The sequence below is a fragment of the Phyllobates terribilis genome, unplaced genomic scaffold, assembly GCF_046119375.1.
Source record: "Phyllobates terribilis strain yellow unplaced genomic scaffold, ASM4611937v1 Scaffold_7__3_contigs__length_470593459, whole genome shotgun sequence".
NCBI lineage: Eukaryota > Metazoa > Chordata > Amphibia > Anura > Dendrobatidae > Phyllobates > Phyllobates terribilis.
This window is the reverse complement of record NW_027362767.1, coordinates 299,610,257-299,629,909: the sequence shown is the minus strand read 5'-3', so window position 1 is coordinate 299,629,909 and position 19,653 is coordinate 299,610,257. Positions and strand designations below refer to the sequence as shown.

General features: G+C 39.3%; 1 protein-coding gene across 2 annotated transcripts in view; it reads left to right on the top strand.

Moving 5' to 3' along the window:
* Window positions 1–19,653, top strand: part of ARHGEF9 (Cdc42 guanine nucleotide exchange factor 9) — a 587,846-nt gene that overhangs the window by 442,155 nt on the left and 126,038 nt on the right. For both annotated transcript variants that reach the window (XM_073641046.1, XM_073641047.1), the window contains one exon: window positions 13,265–13,444. In XM_073641046.1, the coding sequence (XP_073497147.1) occupies window positions 13,265–13,444 (180 nt within the window). The remainder of the gene's footprint in view (window positions 1–13,264; window positions 13,445–19,653) is intronic.

The window sequence follows — 19,653 nt, the reverse complement described above, 5'->3', positions numbered from 1 at the left end:
CAGACTCACGTTCATAAAGATGATCAAATCATGGATTCGCAAGGACATTTCTACCCCTGTGTCATCCTTGGGAGACTAAAAGCTTGGGGATTTCGTAAAATCACCTCACCAACCGTTTTAAGCAAAAGTGGGGCAATTGATGCCACTTAACCCTAGAACGCATAACCATAAAAATCTACACTTTCACATACCTGGGGCCCTTTAGGCCCGTGTGCAAATAACATGGAATAACTCAAACTCAAATGACAAACAACTATATACATGAAGAATACCTAGAGTTTCAAAATTCTAACTAAAGCAATCTTGCAGAAAATAGAAAACAATTAACTGGGCGGGCCTGCAAGGCCACAGGTATGCATTCTAGGGTTAAGTGGTGTCTGTGCCACAATTTTGGGAGTCCCCTTGCTGTGTCTTACGTGACGTTGGCATCGTCAATTCCAGGTGGGTTGGGTCGCACCCCTCCCCTTTTAACTGTAAGAAACTACATACACTATGGCTTGGGGTAACACAGATGGTTGAGTCTGAAGAGCTGTTTACTCAGAGGTCTGCTCCAAATCTTCAGTGTCTGCTAGTCAGCGTAGAATTTTTAACTGCATCTAGCCTAGGCAATACTTTGGGCGTAGTAGTCCAGCTGCGAAGCAAGCTGCACCGCCTGTGTATCTAATAAGAATTTTTAAATTAATCTAGCCTAGGCAGACTGTGGGGACCCCCAACCAAACCCAGATGCTCAGCCCCCCTACCGCCCCCCTTTCATGGACAACCCAATAATGTAACTCTTACAACTGGATGGGTGAGGATCGGTCACAGCTTTATTAACTCTTTATACTCATTCCATTAGAAAGGCATTTTATTTCTAAAATAATTCAGCTTGTTGCAGCATGCCCTGGGTCCCCACTCCGGCAAGTTGGCCAACAAGTGTAACTCTCCAACATGTCCTTTCTATTTCCAGGCCACGGAGGATCCAGCGTACTCGTATGCAGGACTCTGACCCCCACCCATCACTCTTAATGCTTGTTCCACTCCGTCCTGGAGTCCTGACAGGAATATGTCCAGTCCAATATCTATTAAGTGAACACCGTCGGGCCGTATGAGGCCTGCTTTATCTCCTTCCAGTTGTCGGTGTCGTATCACTACACCGCCTCTGTCTCTTCTAAATTTTGCCATCCGAATATTTATTACCCGCCTTGTCCATTCGATGGCCGTGATGTCTCGCGCACCTTGCCATACCGCTATCGGCACAATCTCTGACCATACTATAGCTAATTTTGTGAAAAATTCTCTGAAGCGCTCAGTGTCTAGTTTCATTATTGCCATTAGTTATGCGCTCTTGTGATGACCTAGGTTGTTTCCCCCGGCCTGTATAACTAAGATGACCGGACCTCTTGCCTCTCTCCCTACCTTGATTACCTCCATTAGTACCTGTGGCCATAGCAGGCCTCTAATACCTCTCCAGTTGAAATATGTGTTATGAAACTCTAATTTCCTCCCGCCTGGGCGGAATTTCGCCCTTTTTTGTGCCCAATATATATACGAGTGGCCTATCACTCACACTGTTGGCTTAGCGTCACCTGTAAAAGAAACAAACCACGTTAGGATAACAAGTCCGGTCTTATGTATCTCGCCAAACACGTGGATCGCCATCTCCCTATCCTCTGAACTTCCGTTTCTGACAGTCCTGCTCTTGCTGCTTCCGTGGCCGCACCTATGCGGAATGAGTGTGTCCCGTAATCTTTGGGGTGGTTCCCTGCCGATGTTATGAATTTATTAAATATAGCTTGGAACAGGTATCTTGATAATGGCGTTCCATCAATGTGTGATACGAAGAAATTACTTCGTGATCTGATGGTTAGATATGTTTTTACTATTGTTACCCGACTCAGTGTACCGTTTGTGGGTTGTAGAAGTACCCAAGTACCCCTGCCCGCTGGAACCGTTTTCGATTGGTGTATGCGTACACGTATTGCATTATTGGCTATGACTACTTCCTGGTGTAATAAGCGTCCACTGGTGGTAATTTTGGATTGAGGGACTAATTCGCTTATACATAGCGCCCCGAAGAAGGCGATCACAAATGCAGTAGACATTAGTGTTGCTTCAAATTGTGAGTGTCATGTTAATGGTGTTAGGGATAAGATGTGAGAAATCAGTTTTAGTGACACGGGACGGGACGTCTACATTCCTGACTTGGCTGACCCCTTTTCCACCCTTTTATGGATTGTCTGATGATGAATCTTTGTCACATCTCCCCAATTCAGTAGTTGGAAGTGAAATGCTACTCCGGTCAGACACCGCTGCGCTGACGCCCCTGATATGCCCCTCATCATTAGCTGGTGGAGAAATTCTATGGTGACTTGTGATCTGGCTTGTTCACATTGGTCAACCTGTCTGCCTGCTACTAGTCGTGTCCACTCTTCCCATGCCTTACCGTATGCTTGCCACGTTGACGGGGCAACTGACGCTCTGATTAATGGCATCAACTATTCGCCACTAGATCCCATAGGGAGGGTGGGCAACTGTTGCCCGATGGGTGGGCGTTGTGGAAGAGCTCTGTGAAAATCTGCCAATTGAATTGCTATAAAGCGTTAGCAGCAGCTTTATACCCCTCAGCATAGTGGCTAGCGCGGACCCATACATTGTGTTTTAGGCACAGGAATACTAGCCTGCGTAGTAGGCCTAGCACTGGGAGAGACGATGATGCCATCTTATTAATGCAGTGCGCTAGGCTGGTGTTTTGTGTTATGAAGCGTATATTTTTGTTAGCCAGGCGCGCGCCCCATATTTCTATTGCTACCACTATTGAGAAAAATTATTTTCAGGGCTAGATGCAGCTAAAAATTATTATTAATTTCAAAGCTGGTGGAGCTTGGTATAGATGGCCTAATACAATGAGTCCCACACACTGCTAGAAGCCCAAATATTTTTTCAGAGGTAGATGCAGATAAAAATTATTTTTAATTTGCAACCTGATGGAGGTCAGTATAGATGGACTAATAGAGAAAGTCCCACACACTGCTAGAAGGCCAAATATTTTTTAAGAGCTAGATGCAAATAAAAATTATATTCAATTTGCAACCTGATGGAGGTCAGTATAGATGGACTAATAGAGAAAGTCCCACACACTGCTAGAAGGCAAAATATTTTTTTCAGAGCTAGATGCAGATAAAAATTATATTCAATTTGCAACCTGATGGAGGTCAGTATAGATGGACTAATAGAACAAGTCCCACACACAGCTAGAAGCCCAAATATTTTTTCAGAGGTAGATGCAGATAAAAATTATTTTTAATTTGCAACCTGATGGAGGTCAGTATAGATGGACTAATACAACAAGTCCCACACAAAGCTAGAAGCCCAATATTTTTTCAGAGCTAGATGCAGACAAAAAATTATTTTTAATTTGCAACCTGATGGAGGTCAGTATAGATGGACTAATACAACAAGTCCCACACACAGCTAGAAGCCCAATATTTTTTCAGAGCTAGATGCAGAAAAAAATTATTTTTAATTTGCAACCTGATGGAGGTCAGTATAGATGGACTAATAGAGAAAGTCCCACACACTGCTAGAAGGCCAAATATTTTTTCAGAGCTAGATGCAGATAAAAATTATATTCAATTTGCAACCTGATGGAGGTCAGTATAGATGGACTAATAGAACAAGTCCCACACACAGCTAGAAGCCCAAATATTTTTTCAGAGGTACTGTAGATGCAGATAAAAATTATTTTTAATTTGCAACCTGATGGAGGTCAGTATAGATGGACTAATACAACAAGTCCCACACACAGCTAGAAGCCCAATATTTTTTCAGAGCTAGCTGCAGACAAAAAATTATTTTTAATTTGCAACCTAATGGAGGTCAGTATAGATGGACTAATACAACAAGTCCCACACACAGCTAGAAGCCCAATATTTTTTCAGAGCTAGATGCAGACAAAAAATTATTTTGAATTTGCAACCTGATGGAGGTCAGTATAGATGGACTAATAGAGAAAGTCCCACACACTGCTAGAAGGCCCAATATTTTTTCAGAGGTAGATGCAGAAAAAAATATATTCAGTTTGCAACCTGATGGAGGTCAGTATAGATGGACTAATACAACAAGTCCCACACACAACTAGAAGCCCAATATTTTTTCAGAGGTAGATGCAGAAAAAAATATATTCAGTTTGCAACCTGATGGAGGTCTGTATAGATGGATTAATAGAACAAGTACCACACACAGCTAGAAGCCCAATATTTTTTCAGAGCTAGATGCAGACAAAAAATTATTTTTAATTTGCAACCTGATGGAGGTCAGTATAGATGGACTAATACAACAAGTCCCACACACAGCTAGAAGCCCAATATTTTTTCAGAGCTAGATGCAGACAAAAAATTATTTTGAATTTGCAACCTGATGGAGGTCAGTATAGATGGACTAATAGAGAAAGTCCCACACACTGCTAGAAGGCCAAATATTTTTTCAGAGCTAGATGCAGATAAAAATTATATTCAATTTGCAACCTGATGGAGGTCAGTATAGATGGACTAATAGAACAAGTCCCACACACAGCTAGAAGCCCAAATATTTTTTCAGAGGTACTGTAGATGCAGATAAAAATTATTTTTAATTTGCAACCTGATGGAGGTCAGTATAGATGGACTAATACAACAAGTCCCACACACAGCTAGAAGCCCAATATTTTTTCAGAGCTAGCTGCAGACAAAAAATTATTTTTAATTTGCAACCTAATGGAGGTCAGTATAGATGGACTAATACAACAAGTCCCACACACAGCTAGAAGCCCAATATTTTTTCAGAGCTAGATGCAGACAAAAAATTATTTTGAATTTGCAACCTGATGGAGGTCAGTATAGATGGACTAATAGAGAAAGTCTCACACACTGCTAGAAGGCCCAATATTTTTTCAGAGGTAGATGCAGAAAAAAATATATTCAGTTTGCAACCTGATGGAGGTCAGTATAGATGGACTAATACAACAAGTCCCACACACAGCTAGAAGCCCAATATTTTTTCAGAGGTAGATGCAGAAAAAAATATATTCAGTTTGCAACCTGATGGAGGTCTGTATAGATGGATTAATAGAACAAGTACCACACACAGCTAGAAGCCCAATATTTTTTCAGAGGTAGATGAAGAAAAAAATATATTCAGTTTGCAACCTGATGGAGGTCTGTATAGATGGATTAATAGAACAAGTCCCACACACAGCTAGAAGCCCAATATTTTTTCAGAGGTAGATGCAGAAAAAAATATATTCAGTTTGCAACCTGATGGAGGTCAGTATAGATGGACTAATACAACAAGTCCCACACACAGCTAGAAGCCCAATATTTTTTCAGAGCTAGATGCAGACAAAAAATTATTTTGAATTTGCAACCTGATGGAGGTCAGTATAGATGGACTAATAGAGAAAGTCCCACACACTGCTAGAAGGCCACATATTTTTTCAGAGGTAGATGCAGAAAAAAATATATTCAGTTTGCAACCTGATGGAGGTCTGTATAGATGGATTAATAGAACAAGTCCCACACACAGCTAGAAGCCCAATATTTTTTCAGAGGTAGATGCAGAAAAAAATATATTCAGTTTGCAACCTGATGGAGGTCAGTATAGATGGACTAATACAACAAGTCCCACACACAGCTAGAAGCCCAATATTTTTTCAGAGGTAGATGCAGAAAAAAATATATTCAGTTTGCAACCTGATGGAGGTCTGTATAGATGGATTAATAGAACAAGTACCACACACAGCTAGAAGCCCAATATTTTTTCAGAGGTAGATGCAGAAAAAAATATATTCAGTTTGCAACCTGATGGAGGTCTGTATAGATGGATTAATAGAACAAGTCCCACACACAGCTAGAAGCCCAATATTTTTTCAGAGGTAGATGCAGAAAAAAATATATTCAGTTTGCAACCTGATGGAGGTCAGTATAGATGGACTAATGCAACAAGTCCCACACACAGCTAGAAGCCCAATATTTTTTCAGAGCTAGATGCAGACAAAAAATTATTTTGAATTTGCAACCTGATGGAGGTCAGTATAGATGGACTAATAGAGAAAGTCCCACACACTGCTAGAAGGCCACATATTTTTTCAGAGGTAGATGCAGAAAAAAATATATTCAGTTTGCAACCTGATGGAGGTCTGTATAGATGGATTAATAGAACAAGTCCCACACACAGCTAGAAGCCCAATATTTTTTCAGAGGTAGATGCAGAAAAAAATATATTCAGTTTGCAACCTGATGGAGGTCAGTATAGATGGACTAATACAACAAGTCCCACACACAGCTAGAAGCCCAATATTTTTTCAGAGGTAGATGCAGAAAAAAATATATTCAGTTTGCAACCTGATGGAGGTCTGTATAGATGGATTAATAGAACAAGTCCCACACACAGCTAGAAGCCCAAATATTTTTTCAGAGGTAGATGCAGATAAAAATTATTTTTAATTTGCAACCTGATGGAGGTCAGTATAGATGGACTAATAGAGAAAGTCCCACACACTGCTAGAAGGCCAAATATTTTTTCAGAGCTAGATGCAGATAAAAATTATATTCAATTTGCAACCTGATGGAGGTCAGTATAGATGGACTAATAGAACAAGTCCCACACACAGCTAGAAGCCCAAATATTTTTTCAGAGGTAGATGCAGATAAAAATTATTTTTAATTTGCAACCTGATGGAGGTCAGTATAGATGGACTAATAGAGAAAGTCCCACACACTGATAGAAGGCCAAATATTTTTTCAGAGCTAGATGCAGATAAAAATTATATTCAATTTGCAACCTGATGGAGGTCAGTATAGATGGACTAATAGAACAAGTCCCCCACACAGCTAGAAGCCCAAATATTTTTTCAGAGGTACTGTAGATGCAGATAAAAATTATTTTTAATTTGCAACCTGATGGAGGTCAGTATAGATGGACTAATACAACAAGTCCCACACACAGCTAGAAGCCCAATATTTTTTCAGAGCTAGATGCAGACAAAAAATTATTTTGAATTTGCAACCTGATGGAGGTCAGTATAGATGGACTAATAGAGAAAGTCCCACACACTACTAGAAGGCCCAATATTTTTTCAGAGGTAGATGCAGAAAAAAATATATTCAGTTTGCAACCTGATGGAGGTCAGTATAGATGGACTAATACAACAAGTCCCACACACAGCTAGAAGCCCAATATTTTTTCAGAGGTAGATGCAGAAAAAAATATATTCAGTTTGCAACCTGATGGAGGTCTGTATAGATGGATTAATAGAACAAGTACCACACACAGCTAGAAGCCCAATATTTTTTCAGAGGTAGATGCAGAAAAAAATATATTCAGTTTGCAACCTGATGGAGGTCTGTATAGATGGATTAATAGAACAAGTCCCACACACAGCTAGAAGCCCAATATTTTTTCAGAGGTAGATGCAGAAAAAAATATATTCAGTTTGCAACCTGATGGAGGTCAGTATAGATGGACTAATGCAACAAGTCCCACACACAGCTAGAAGCCCAATATTTTTTCAGAGCTAGATGCAGACAAAAAATTATTTTGAATTTGCAACCTGATGGAGGTCAGTATAGATGGACTAATAGAGAAAGTCCCACACACTGCTAGAAGGCCACATATTTTTTCAGAGGTAGATGCAGAAAAAAATATATTCAGTTTGCAACCTGATGGAGGTCTGTATAGATGGATTAATAGAACAAGTCCCACACACAGCTAGAAGCCCAATATTTTTTCAGAGGTAGATGCAGAAAAAAATATATTCAGTTTGCAACCTGATGGAGGTCAGTATAGATGGACTAATACAGCAAGTCCCACACACAGCTAGAAGCCCAATATTTTTTCAGAGGTAGATGCAGAAAAAAATATATTCAGTTTGCAACCTGATGGAGGTCTGTATAGATGGGTTAATAGAACAAGTCCCACACACAGCTAGAAGCCCAAATATTTTTTCAGAGGTAGATGCAGATAAAAATTATTTTTAATTTGCAACCTGATGGAGGTCAGTATAGATGGACTAATAGAGAAAGTCCCACACACTGCTAGAAGGCCAAATATTTTTTCAGAGCTAGATGCAGATAAAAATTATATTCAATTTGCAACCTGATGGAGGTCAGTATAGATGGACTAATAGAACAAGTCCCACACACAGCTAGAAGCCCAAATATTTTTTCAGAGGTAGATGCAGATATAAATTATTTTTAATTTGCAACCTGATGGAGGTCAGTATAGATGGACTAATAGAGAAAGTCCCACACACTGATAGAAGGCCAAATATTTTTTCAGAGCTAGATGCAGATAAAAATTATATTCAATTTGCAACCTGATGGAGGTCAGTATAGATGGACTAATAGAACAAGTCCCCCACACAGCTAGAAGCCCAAATATTTTTTCAGAGGTACTGTAGATGCAGATAAAAATTATTTTTAATTTGCAACCTGATGGAGGTCAGTATAGATGGACTAATACAACAAGTCCCACACACAGCTAGAAGCCCAATATTTTTTCAGAGCTAGATGCAAACAAAAAATTATTTTGAATTTGCAACCTGATGGAGGTCAGTATAGATGGACTAATAGAGAAAGTCCCACACACTGCTAGAAGGCCAAATATTTTTTCAGAGCTAGATGCAGAAAAAAATTATATTCAGTTTGCAACCTGATGGAGGTCAGTATAGATGGACTAATAGAGAAAGTCCCACACACTGCTAGAAGGCCACATATTTTTTCAGAGGTAGATGCAGAAAAAAATATATTCAGTTTGCAACCTGATGGAGGTCTGTATAGATGGACTAATACAACAAGTCCCACACACAGCTAGAAGCCCAATATTTTTTCAGAGGTAGATGCAGAAAAAAATATATTCAGTTTGCAACCTGATGGAGGTCTGTATAGATGGATTAATAGAACAAGTCCCACACACAGCTAGAAGCCCAATATTTTTTCAGAGGTAGATGCAGAAAAAAATATATTCAGTTTGCAACCTGATGGAGGTCAGTATAGATGGACTAATACAACAAGTCCCACACACAGCTAGAAGCCCAATATTTTTTCAGAGCTAGATGCAGACAAAAAATTATTTTGAATTTGCAACCTGATGGAGGTCAGTATAGATGGACTAATAGAGAAAGTCCCACACACTGCTAGAAGGCCACATATTTTTTCAGAGGTAGATGCAGAAAAAAATATTTTCAGTTTGCAACCTGATGGAGGTCTGTATAGATGGATTAATAGAACAAGTCCCACACACAGCTAGAAGCCCAATATTTTTTCAGAGGTAGATGCAGAAAAAAATATATTCAGTTTGCAACCTGATGGAGGTCAGTATAGATGGACTAATACAACAAGTCCCACACACAGCTAGAAGCCCAATATTTTTTCAGAAGTAGATGCAGAAAAAAATATATTCAGTTTGAAACCTGATGGAGGTCAGTATAGATGGACTAATACAACAAGTCCCACACACAACTAGAAGCCCAATATTTTTTCAGAGCTAGATGCAGAAAAAAATTATATTCAATTTGCAACCTGATGGAGGTCAGTATAGATGGACTAATAGAGAAAGTCCCACACACTGCTAGAAGGCCAAATATTTTTTCAGAGCTAGATGCAGATAAAAATTATATTCAATTTGCAACCTGATGGAGGTCAGTATAGATGGACTAATAGAACAAGTCCCACACACAGCTAGAAGCCCAAATATTTTTTCAGAGGTAGATGCAGATAAAAATTACTTTTAATTTGCAACCTGATGGAGGTCAGTATAGATGGACTAATAGAGAAAGTCCCACACACTGCTATAAGGCCAAATATTTTTTCAGAGCTAGATGCAGATAAAAATTATATTCAATTTGCAACCTGATGGAGGTCAGTATAGATGGACTAATAGAACAAGTCCCACACACAGCTAGAAGCCCAAATATTTTTTCAGAGGTACTGTAGATGCAGATAAAAATTATTTTTAATTTGCAACCTGATGGAGGTCAGTATAGATGGACTAATACAACAAGTCCCACACACAGCTAGAAGCCCAATATTTTTTCAGAGCTAGATGCAGACAAAAAATTATTTTGAATTTGCAACCTGATGGAGGTCAGTATAGATGGACTAATACAACAAGTCCCACACACAGCTAGAAGCCCAATATTTTTTCAGAGCTAGATGCAGAAAAAAATATGTTCAGTTTGCAACCTGATGGAGGTCAGTATAGATGGACTAATAGAGAAAGTCCCACACACTGCTAGAAGGCCAAATATTTTTTCAGAGCTAGATGCAGATAAAAATTATATTCAATTTGCAACCTGATGCAGGTCAGTATAGATGGACTAATAGAACAAGTCCCACACACAGCTAGAAGCCCAAATATTTTTTCAGAGGTAGATGCAGATAAAAATTATTTTTAATTTGCAACCTGATGGAGGTCAGTATAGATGGACTAATAGAGAAAGTCCCACACACTGCTAGAAGGCCAAATATTTTTTCAGAGCTAGATGCAGATAAAAATTATATTCAATTTGCAACCTGATGGAGGTCAGTATAGATGGACTAATAGAACAAGTCCCACACACAGCTAGAAGCCCAAATATTTTTTCAGAGGTACTGTAGATGCAGATAAAAATTATTTTTAATTTGCAACCTGATGGAGGTCAGTATAGATGGACTAATACAACAAGTCCCACACACAGCTAGAAGCCCAATATTTTTTCAGAGCTAGATGCAGAAAAAAATTATATTCAATTTGCAACCTGATGGAGGTCAGTATAGATGGACTAATAGAATGATGCTATGCCCAAAAGATTTTACTTCACTAGGTGCAGTAAAAAAATTGGTATTCTATACACAGGTGGTATATCTTGCAACACAGATAGGCTACTCCACTGACTAACACACTCTGCAATAGGCCAAAAGGATTAGCTTTGCTAGATTCAGCCAAATGCTGTGAAAAAAACTTGCACAGCACTGGCACAGACCTGCCTGGCAAAAACTGATAGGAACTGATGTAACCTAGTCCTGAAAAGGACTCCAATTACAATTAGTCTTTACTCCCACAACCTATCTATTTAAGAGCACAGACCTGCCTGATAAAAGTCATAGGAAATGCTGTAACCTAGTCCTTAAAAGGACTGCAATCACAACTATTCCCTACTCCCAAGCTATCTGTAGATTTGTGCGAAAATTGGCTTGAAATTAACAAGGTATAGCGCACACAGCAACAGCGGTGCCGTCTAACACGCAGCTGCAGCAGTGAGAAAATGGTGGTGACGGGGAAAATGGCTTGGTCTTATAGGGCAAGGACATGTGACATACACTGCCAATGACACATGCCCTTGCTTGTATGAAAAAAAGCACTTCGCTCCGTGTGTGCGCTGCCGATAGGCTGACAGATTGCACCTCCCCACTGTAAATGCGGGAAAGAGAAAAAAAAAATGGAGATCTTCATTGTTCCTGCAGAGATCCATCCCCTGCCCCTCCCCCCACCCCGCTGTATACTCAAACTGCGTATTAACATTAATTTTCATCATTACTGAGAAAAAATCCAGTTATGATTTTGGTGCATGAACAGTTATCGAACATAACCTCGAACAGCCGAATTTTTCTCAAATTGTTCGTGTTCGCCGAACGGCTCGAACACCGCCCAAAACAGCTCGAATTTGAGATTGGCGAACAGTTCGAGTAGAACAACGCTCATCTCTAATAGGGATAGCTTGCGGATCCCTGCGGGTCTGACTGCTGAGGCCCACAGTGACCCTGAGAATGGCACTCTATGGAGCCCTTTTTAGAATAGACCGTAGGTGTGTGTGGTCGACCTCGACCATTCATTATCTATGGCATTGGGTGGGCAGTTCCTTTTTTCCAAAGGGAGAAATTAAAGCCTGACACTGATATAGAGGGCTGAAAAACACTATTCAGTATTCATTCCCACAGATGCTATCCTCCACCTTCCGAGCGATTTATTATTACGGTAACCATATTTGCAGCAGTAGTCATCCCTCAGATGCCATCCCACCCAACCCCACTCCTCCTGCCGTCCTCAGCCTATATTCACAGCTGGTCCTCCTAGCAGATTAGAAACAGTGCCCTACTTACAATTGCGTGTTAAGAGGAACCTGTCAGGATGAACTTTTGCCTTATACTAGAAGATATGGCTGCATAGGCACTTTCACCCTTAGTAAATCCATAATTATTTTTGTAGAAATCAACCATGTTGTTGCTGAGAAATCCACCATTGAAGTTATAAGCAAATTAACTGCAAGTGCTTTTGGGGGAGTGTCACAGCACTTCGAGCTCTTCCACCTGCACTCCTTATTATTTCCCCTTCAGGTCTCCTCAGGCAGCACTGGTGGAGAGTGGTGAGCATGTAGACTGGTGGGGCAATTCCAGAAGCCCATTGCATTGCAAAATCATTTGTGCAAAGGGTCAGGTCCACTCAGGTCAAGTGCACACTGTGTCCAAGCAGACTGCTATGCAGGCAACACTGCACAGACACTTAGTTACAGCAGCATGGTGGCTCAGTGGTTAGCACTGTTGCTTTGGTTCAGGGTCTTGGGTTCAAATCCCACCGAGGACAACATCTGCAAGGAGTTTGTATGTTCTCCCCGTGTTTGCGTGGGTTTCCTCTGGGTTCTCTGGTTTCCTCCTACACTCCAAAGACATACTGATAGGGAATTTAGATTGTGAGCCCCAATGGGGACAGCGATGATGATGTCTGTAAAGAGCTGGGGAACTAATGGTGTTATTTAAGTGAGTATAATAATAATCTCATTTCTGGCCATTTTACTCTCTATGTCTGCAAGCCAGATAGAGACAGACAAAGAGCCGAATGTGGCTTGTGGGCTACAATTTGTCTTGGTCTGGTCTTCAGGACTTCCAGAAACAGACGAGTGACCCTTTTTTCTCCCCGTGTTTGTGTGGGTTTCCTCCGGGTTCTTTGGTTTCCTCCCACACTCCAAAGACATACTGATAGAGAATGTAGATTGTGAGCCCCAATGGGGACAGAGCCGATAATGTATGTGAAGCTGTGGAATTAACGGCGCCATATAGGCAAGTAAAATAAATAGCTTGCAGCTGTATTATGATTTGTAAAACTATTTTAGAAAACAGAAATGTATTTGTAAGTGAGGTAAAAGAAACACCACTGTTAGGAGATTACCTTTTACAATGGATAATTTATGTTTCTAACAAACTGATCATTCTCCCAGGATTTTGTCAGGTTTTATGTGTTTTAAACCCTTTGAATTATTCTTTTTCTTTCACAGGGTTATTTGAAGCAGTGCAGGAAGCGGAGAGACATGTTCAGTGATGAGCAGCTAAAGGTCATCTTCGGGAACATTGAGGACATCTACCGGTTCCAGATGGGTTTTGTCAGAGACCTCGAGAAGCAGTACAATAACGAGGAGCCACATCTCAGTGAAATAGGACCATGCTTTCTAGAACACGTAAGTGTAAATGGGCTGGGAAACATTAGGTCTTGTTAGGCTGCCATTCATAGTCGAGCTGCGCAGAACATCTAAAGTAGAGTCTCATTGCAAACTTGGTCATAAAATGTATTAAGGTTCTTATGTGTTTTGAAGAAAGTGGCTATGAAAAGATCTTAAGCAACTGGCACTATGTTTTGATGCTAGCTTAGTATTTTAATTTATAGTCATCATTGCATTTTCTGCTATTTTTGATGTACTGAATCTTGATGGGAATTTTGATGATTATTCTTCACATTTCTCAACCTTGTTCGGTGGTCCTAAAACACTTTCCGTAAAGCAACATAACTTCACAAATAGCAGCAGTGGTTGTAATGTAGGGCATACCAAAGTCCTCTATAAAATTACAATCCCTTCATTCAAAAAAGCATATCTAACCTACAGAGCACCGCGAAGAAAGAAGAGGGATTTCAAAACTATTAAAAGGCTATCAGATTTTATTCATCGATATAGTACAACAAGTTACATGAAATAGTGCCTCCAAAAAGGCCACTATATGTATAAAAATCAAACAATTATTATAGGACAAAAAACAGAAGCAAAGCAATATTGTGTCCTCCTGGCATATGTTCAATATTGCCGACACAGTAGGTGACATACAGTGGGGAAAAAAAGTATTTAGTCAGCCACCAATTGTGCAAGTTCTCCATCTTAAAAAGATGAGAGAGGCCTGTAATTGACATCATAGGTAGACCTCAACTATGAGAGACAAAATGAGAAAACAAATCCTGAAAATCACATTGTCTGATTTGGAAAGAATTTTTTTTTTAATTTTGGTGGAAAATAAGTATTTGGTCAATTACAAACAAGCAAGATTTCTGGCTCTCACAGACCTGTAACTTCTTCTTTAAGAGACTCCTCTGTCCTCCACTTATTACCTGTAGTATTGGCACCTGTTTGAACTTGTTATCAGTATAAAAGACACCTGTCCAGAACCTCAAACAGTCACACTCCAAACTCCACTATGGTGAAGACCAAAGAGCTGTCGAAGGACACCAGAAACAAAATTGTAGCCCTGCACCAGGCTGGGAAGACTGAATCTGCAATAGGCAAGCTGCTTGGTGTGAAGAAATCAACTGTGGGAGCAATAATTAGAAAATGGAAGACATACAAGACCACTAATAATCTACACAGGCTACCATCAGTAACACACTACACCGCCAGGGACTCAAATCCTGCAGTGCCAGACGTGTCCCCCTGCTTAAGCCATTACATGTCCGGGCCCATCTGAAGTTTGCCGGAGAGCATTTGGATGATCCAGAAGAGTATTGGGAGAATGTCATATGGTCAGATGAAACCAAAGTAGAACTGTTTGGTAGAAACACAACTCGTTGCGTTTGGAGGAGAAAGAATGCTGAGTTGCATCCAAAGAACACCATACCTACTGTGAAGCATGGGGGTGGCAACATCATGCTTTGGGGCTGTTTCTCTGCCAAAGGACCAGGACGACTGATCTGTGTACATGAAAGAATTAATGGGGCCATGTAGCATGAGATTTTGAGTGTAAACCTCCTTCCATCAGCAAGGGAATTGAAGATGAAACATGGCTGGATCTTTCAGCATGACAATGATCCCAAGCACACCGCCAGGGCAACGAAGGAGTGGCTTCGTAAGAAGCATTTCAAGGTTCTGGAGTGACCTAGTCAGTCTCCAGATCTAAATCCTTTAGAAAACCTTTGGAGGGAGTTGAAAGTCCGTGTTGCCCAGCGACAGCCCCAAAACATCACTGCTCTAGAGGACATCTGCATGGAGGAATGGGCCAACATACCAGCAACAGTGTGTGCCAACTTTGTGAAGACTTACAGAAAACGTTTGACCTCTGTCATTGCCAACAAAGGATATATAACAAATTATTGAGATGAACTTTTGTAACTGACCAAATACTTATTTTCCACCAAAATTTGAAAAAAAATTCTTTTCAAATCAGACAATGTGATTTTCAGGATTTGATTTCTCATTTTGTCTCTCATAGTTGAGGTCTACCTATGATGTCAATTACAGGCCTCTCTCATCTTTTTAAGTGGGAGAACTTGCACAATTGGTGGCTGGCTAAATACTTTTCCCCCCACTGTATATAGCTGACATGTCATAAATCAACCAGGCTATCTGTATAAAATAGCTATATATATATCTTATCAGCAGGAGTTAAATCCAAAAAATATCATGGAACAAAAAAATTATTAATTACTAGTTGAGTATATGGAATATGTGGATAACATATAATATAGCTAACTTGAATAGTCTCAAGTACCGACACATACATACACATGCCACCTAGATATACAGGACCATGTTGCCACAATAAATATCCAGATAGTTTATCTAATATATCAATTTTAGGACATTAGCTGCAGTCATGGTGCATGGAGGGGACATGAAAAACCTTGACGCGCGTTTCACCGCCCATCCACAGTTTTTTCAGGAGTGGTTGTAATCTAACCTATTTTATTTAATAGGGTATAGATATATTCATGCACTAAATGACTAACTCACTTAATCTTTCATGAAAAAGCATGAGGTCTTCAGAATTGCTGTTTAGGTGCTTGGTGTCTCCATGTGGATACTCTGCACAATCCATCACAGCTTAGTCAACCTATTACTTTCCTAGACAAAATACATTTATTTTTGCCAGAAGCAAATAATATCCTGATTACTGAGACTGAGCTGTAAGTGAACTATATTGTGGTTTCTTAGGTGTATTAAACTCCTTAGAATATTTCAACTCATCAGACCAAGATAAAGGAAGAGTTTGCCGTGCCAATGTAGACCTAAAACCAATAGTTAGCCTGTATCCGAATAGTAAAATCACGTAATATGTTATTTGAATCTTTTATTAAACTTGGGACATAACAGATAAAAAATAAAAAAGATGCCACCCCATTAAGTATTTCAGGCCATTCTGGACCTTACTCATATTTTTTCAGATACAAATAAAGTATCATATGATTTTACTATACTATTGGATGCCGGATATAAATTGGTTTTTGGTCATTAGTACAAGAACACTAGAAACCCTTGGGGACTAACTAAGAACCCCGTGTTCAGTTTTGTACATTTTTGCTTATCCACAATAGATCACTGTATAGTTTTGGATGTGCGGTCCATGTAATTTTTTCTACAGTTATAGCAAATCTTAGGTAAGAAAAGTGCCTATTGTCTAGAGCTTGCTGAACATTTGGAATATGTGGGCCCCACACTGCCAAATGGTCCGGGCCCCTTGGACTTCCTTTATCTCATACTCCTCTATATTTGTTTCATTGGCTGCTAATTTAGGAAATGGGATTTTTGTAACAGTCGAGCACTATTTGCACCATTTTCAGTGACTACTGCATCTTACAACACTATTAATGATTCCTACACTAGATTGATAGGAGCCCTAACACAGAAGTGAATAGTGGGTGTCAGTTATGCTCATATTCAAGGGTCCATGTGGTCACTATTATTATTCAGGATTAGAAATCTGGTAATAACTTGCACAGACCCTTTTCTAGTTTTCTGTTTGCAGCAATCTCTTAATTAGCAATATAATTGACTTCTTTTATGATATCTTAACCACTTTCCGCTACTCAAATTTTTTTTTCTTGCTTTCATTTTCTTATCTCTACATTCCAAGAGCCACAATATTTTTTTCTCATGTTTGTAGCCGAAAAGGGTTTCATTTAATTTTAATATAATGAATAATGCAAAAAAAAAAAAATCTTTGTCAGGTAAGCTAAAAAACAAAAACCCTTTAATTCCACAGTTTTTTTTTTGTTTAATTTTTACGGCATTCATTGTTCATTAAAAATGAGATCAACTTTATTCTGTGGGTCAGTACATTTATGGCAAGACCAAATTTTAAAAAATATATATTAAAAAAATTCCCAAATTTTGTTTTGTGTTGGTACAATTTATACTTTTTCTGTGCGAGGGCTTGTTTTTTTGCGACAAGCTATACTTTTTGATAACTTTTTATTCTGGGAAACAGTGACCAACAAGCTGCAATTTTGCCATTTTTTAAATATAGTTCTGACTTTTACGGATTGTCAATACCAGTTGTCCTTTTTGCGTTATTGATATATTTTACATGATACATTTCAAGGGGGTGGCGTGATTTAAACTTTTACATTGTGTTTCTTTTATTATTTATTTTTTTATAGATTTTTAAGTTACACTTTTTATATCTTTGAGTTACTCTCTTCAGGAGTGGACATACTACCTGAAACCACAGTGAAATCTGTACAACCACACAGGGGCCCAAAGGGTTAGAGGGCCAACTTCTACATTAAAATCAGCAAGTAGCTCCTTCACAGACACATAAAGCGTGCATTATGATAAACTAATGACTGCAAAAGGTCCATATACTGTTCTGTGTTCTTGTACAGAGGCCCTCTTCTGTCTTTGCGCTGAACCTTCTATAATGTATTGCAGTGTATTGCCTTTTTCTGCTGGTGGCAGGGCTTATTTTAAGTACTAAGATGTAAGATGCCTCAGACTGCCATGACCACCCAACAGTTGCAGTCAGGTATCAGCTATATTACACAGCGGCATCTGCTACTTATGGAACGGGCTCATCTCCTGAGTTCACTCTATACATCTCCTTCTGACTTCTACCATACACATGCAAATGTTGGGAAGGTTTTACAGTGAATCATCAGAAAAAGACCTATTGTTTAAATTCTGTTTTAATGTATTTTTTTTTATTAAAAACGGTTGTGCCAGTCTTAACCTTCCTCAGGATTTAAAAAAAAAAATTGCTATTTCATTCTGCATCTGCATTAAAAATACGAAAAAAAAATAGGAATCTTACAATTTTCACACTACCCACTGGGCTTTTTTAGAAACTAACTTCCTATTGTTATAAGAAACAACACATGTACATAGCCACAATGTTCAGACATCGACCCTATCTTTTGTATTGAAGTGTCAAATGAGCATGTAGAAATTTCATTGCGAAGGGAGAAGGTGCAGGGTCAGCTGTGACATCTCCTATTGTGATTGGCAGCTGTTATCGACTGTATATAGAGGTGTTACCTGTCATCGTAATCCTTCCTCTGATGATAAGGAGCCTGCTGAAAACTCTCCCTGAAAAGACAGGAAGTATGAGATTGCAAGAGTGCAATTTTTTAATAAAGACACTGCTATTAAAAAATGTTAAAAATGATCTAAAAATACATGCAATACAAAAACCTGATTTAAACAATAGGTTACGGTGTGATGTCAGCTTCCCTTTAATATAATATTGTGTTCAGGAGACAAATGAAAGGTAAATAGTGCAAAATTTTTAATTTCGATATGGACATTAATCACTCGTGGTGTGGCCTAGGCATCATCCGATTCAGGCTGCTGAGGCCCCAACAAGAAAAGGTTGAGAGCTCCTGGTCTAGAAGGTCCTGTGTCCTAGAATGCTGTAGAGTAATTCAGTGTATTGGTATTTTTGGGATACTAGTTAGTTGAGGGATTTTATTATCACATTTTTCACCAGCCGTTTCAGTAATGAAATCTGAAATTGAAAAGTCGAAAATTTGTAGAAGAGTGTTGACCCTGGTATTAAATGGGTTAAAGAGCCACGCAGGTTTTGCTGCTGCTGGAAATGGCTTTGAGTCTGCTTTCTTGACACTGCCTAAATGACAGCAGCTGAGCAGTAAAATGCGCCGGCCCAGCGTGTAGAATGAACATTACACTTCAGTTGACTAAATGCCCGAGGGTTTCAGCCTAGTTTAGCGTCCTGTTACATAAGCCACACAGGTCTGGCCTTCATCATCTGTGAATATGTCAGGGAACGTCAAGAAAATTATAATTCCCCCTTTTTTAGATTTTTATCTGCAATGAATAGACCACTATTATGTAAGAGCCTTTTGGGCACAGTCCTGTTTTACCAGTGCAGTCTGCATTCTCTGGCATGACAATTCATTTTTATGCACATGTGTTTTCCCTGCTTCAACTCCTGTTCACATGATATGGTTTATGTCAGGACCACACTACAGGTTGACGACCACACATATAGAGAATGGCTTGTTGGCCCTATTAATGGACATTATAGAATCTTTTTTCTTTAGTGGTGGATCCCAAGTGTCAGGTTTTGTTAAAGAAATGTATATGATTGCATATCAGTTCCATTAATTTGAATGATGTTGTTTAGGAGCAAACATATGGATTGTTGCAAATTCTATTCACATCAATGGGACAGT